The sequence below is a fragment of the Canis lupus genome, chromosome 3, assembly GCF_003254725.2.
Source record: "Canis lupus dingo isolate Sandy chromosome 3, ASM325472v2, whole genome shotgun sequence".
In the NCBI taxonomy this organism is placed as follows: Eukaryota; Metazoa; Chordata; class Mammalia; order Carnivora; family Canidae; genus Canis; species Canis lupus.
Window position 1 is genome coordinate 38,103,676 of NC_064245.1, and position 3,619 is coordinate 38,107,294.

The window sequence follows — 3,619 nt, forward strand, 5'->3', positions numbered from 1 at the left end:
TTTTTTAAAATTTATTTATTCATAGAGGCACACAGAGAGAATGAAAGGCAGAGACACAGGCAGAGGGAGAAGCAGGCTCCATGCAGAGAGCCTGACGCGGGACTCAATTCAGGGTCTCCAGGATCACGCCCTGGGCTGCAGGCGGTGCTAAACCACTGCGCCACCAGGGCTGCCCCAAATAAGTTTTTAAACCAAAGACTAGTAAGAGATGAAGAGGGAAACTATATCATACATAAAGGGTCTATCCAACAAGAAGATTTAACAATTATAAAAATTTGTGCTCCTAACTAGGGAGGAGCCAATTATGTCAACCAATTAATAATCAAAGTAAAGAAACACATTGATAGTAGTACAATAATAGTAGGGAACTTTAGCACCCTACTCACAGCAATAGAAAGATCAGTTAAGGGGATCCCTGGGTGGCCCAGGATCGAATCCCACATCGGGCTCCCGGTGCGTGGAGCCTGCTTCTCCCTCTGCCTATGTCTCTGCCTCTCTCTCTCTCTCTCTCTCTCTGTGACTATCATAAATTAAAAAAAAAAAAAAGAAAGATCAGTTAAGCAGAAAATCAACAAGGAAACAAGGGCTTTGAATGACACAATGGACCGGATGGACTTCATAGATATACAGAGCATTCCATCTTAAAGCAACAGAATACACATTCTTCTTGAGTGCACATGGTACATTCTCCAGAATAGATGACATACTGGGTCACAAATCAGATCTCAACTGATACCAAGAGATTGGGATTATTCCCTACATATTTTCGGACCACAATGCTTTGAAACATGAACTCAATCATGAGAGGAAATTTGGAAGGAACTCAAACACTTGGAGGTTAAAGAGCATCCTACTAAAAGATGAATGAGTCAACCAGAAAATTAAAGAAGAATTTTTAAAAATTCATGGAAACAAATGAAAATGAAAGCACACTGTTCAAAACCTTTGGGATACAGCAAAGGCAATCCTAAAAGGAAAGTACATTCCAAAATAAGTCTCTCTCAAAAAATTAGAAAAGCCTTAAATACACAAACTAAACTTATACCTAAAAGAACTAGAGAAAGAACAGCAAATAAAGCCTAGACTAAGCAGGAGAAGAGAAATAATAAACATTTAGAGCAGAACTCAATGAAGGAGAAAACACAGTAAGACAGATCAATGAAATTAGAAGTTGGTTCTTTGAAAGAATTAATAAGATTGATAAACCCCTAGCCAGATCTATCAAAAAGAAAGAGAAAGGACCAAAATTAATGAAATCATGAATGAAATAGGAGAGATCATGACCAACACCAAGGAAATACAAATAATTTTAAGAACATATTATGAGCAACTATATGCCAACAAATTACACAGCCTGGAAGAAATGGATGCATTCCTGGAAATGTATAAACTACCACAACTAAAACAGGAAGAAATGGAAAACCTGATCAGACTCACAATCAGTAATCAAAACTCTCCCAACAAATAAGAGTCCAGGGCCAGGTGGCTTCCCAGGGGAATTCTACCAAACATTTAAAGAAGAATTAATACCTATTCTTCTGAAGCTCTTTCAAAAAATATGACATGGAAGGAAAGTTTCCAAACTCACTCTATGAAGCCAGCATTACCGAGATCCCCAAACCAAAGACCCCATCAAAAAGGAGAATTACAGGGCAGCCCGGCTGGCTCAGTGGTTTAGTGCTGCCTTCAGCCCAGGGCCTGATCCTGGAGACCCGGGATTGAGTCCCACGTCAGGCTCCCTGTATGGAGCCTTCTTCTCCCTCTGCCTGTGTCTTTGACTCTCTCTCTCTCTGATTCTCTCTCTCTCTCTGTGTCTTTCATGAATAAATGAATAGAATCTTAAAAAAAAAAAGGGAGAATTACAGACCAATATCCCTGATGAATATGGATGCCAAAATTCTCACCAAGATACTAGCCAGTAGGATACAACAGTACATTAAAAGAATTATTCAACACAACCAAGTGGAATTTATTCCTCGGCTGCAAGAGTGGTTCAACATTCACAAATCAATCAATGTAACACATCACATTAATTAAAGAAAGGACAAGAGCCATATGATCCTCTCAATAGGTGCAGAAAAAGCCTTTGACAAAATACAGTATCCTTTCTTGATTAAAACTCTTCACAGTGTAGGGATAGAGGGAACATACCTCAATATCTTAAAAGCCATCTATGAAAAGTGCACAGAGAATATCATTCCCAATGGGAAAAAACTGAGAGTTTTTCCTCTAAGGTCAGGAACATGTCCATTCTTGATCTTGCATCCCCGCTTGTGTGCAACTAATCTCAGCTGATCTGCCCAAGGCCCCCTGAGCGCTAACCCTATTCCCCTGTGCGGTCCCATTTCTGCTCCAACAAGATGAAAGAAACTATCACAAACCAGGAGAAACTCGCCAAACTGCAAGCACAAGTGCTCATTGGTGGGAAAGGAACTGCTCACCAAAAGAAGGTGGTTCATAAAACAGCTACAGCAGATGATAAAAAGCTTCAGTTTTCCTTAAAGAAGTTAAGGGTAAACAATATCTCTGGTATTGAAGAAGTGAATATGTTCACAAACCAAGGAACAGTGATCCACTTTAACAACCCTAAAGTTCAGGCATCGCTGGCAGCTAACACTTTCACCGTTAAAGGCCATGCTGAGACAAAGAAGCTGACAGAAATGCTACCCAGTATCTTAAACCAGCTTGGTGCAGACAGTCTGACTAGTTTAAGAAGACTTGCTGAAGCTCTGCCCACACAATCTGTGGATGGAAAAGCACCACTTTCTACTGGAGGAGATGATGATGATGAAGTTCCAGATCTTGTGGAGAATTTTGATGAAGCTTCCAAGAATGAAGCAAACTGAATTGAGTCAACTTCTGAAGAAGATAGATCTTGAAGAAGTTACTAGGAGGTGCTATTTTATTTATGACTGCTTTTAAAAATTTTGCTCATGGATCTGATAAAATCTAGATCTCTAATATTTTTAAACCCAAGCCCTTTGGACGCTGCAGCTTTTTTTCAGTTTTTGCTTATACAAAATTCATTCTTTGCAGCTAATTAAGCTGAAGAAGCCTGGGAATAAAGTTTGAAACAAGGTAAAAAAAAAAAAAAAAAAGAATGTCCACTCTCACCACTGTTGTTCAACATACTGCTTTAAATCCTAGCATCAAAAGTCAGACAACAAAAATAAATAAAAGGCATTAAAATTAGCAAAGAAATCAAGCTCTCACTCTTTGCAGATGACATGATACTTTATGTGGAAAATCCAAAAGACTCCACCCCAAAATTGCTAGAACACATGCAGGAATTCAGCAATGTGTCATGATACAAAAGCAATGGGCAGAAATCAGTTGCATTTCTCTACACTAACAATGAGACTGAAGAAAGAGAAATAAAGGAATTGATCTCATTTACAATTGCACAAAAAACCATAAGATGCCTAGGAATAAACCTAACCAGAGGTAAAGGATCTGTACTTTAAAAACTACAGAACGCTTATGAAAGAAATTGGGGAAGACACAAAGAGATGGAAAAACATTCAATGCTCATGGATTGGAAGAAAAAATATTATTAAAATGTGTATACTACCCAGAGCAATCTACACTTTCAATGCAATCCCCATCAAAATACCATCAA

The 3,619-nt window shown here is 38.7% G+C and overlaps 1 protein-coding gene across 1 annotated transcript; it reads left to right on the forward strand.

Moving 5' to 3' along the window:
- The first annotated feature begins 2,360 nt into the window (after nucleotides 1-2,360).
- LOC112653862 (transcription factor BTF3-like) lies at nucleotides 2,361-2,900 on the forward strand. Its single transcript, XM_035714676.2, has one exon. It carries the CDS (start codon nucleotides 2,361-2,363, stop codon nucleotides 2,844-2,846), a length of 486 nt encoding a protein of 161 aa, XP_035570569.1. The 3' UTR covers nucleotides 2,847-2,900.
- Nucleotides 2,901-3,619: the final 719 nt, after the last annotated feature.

Excerpts from the sequence above, each read along its gene's own strand:
- LOC112653862 (XM_035714676.2), top strand. The coding sequence starts at position 2,361 with ATGAAAGAAACTATCACAAACCAGGAGAAACTCGCCAAACTGCAAGCA.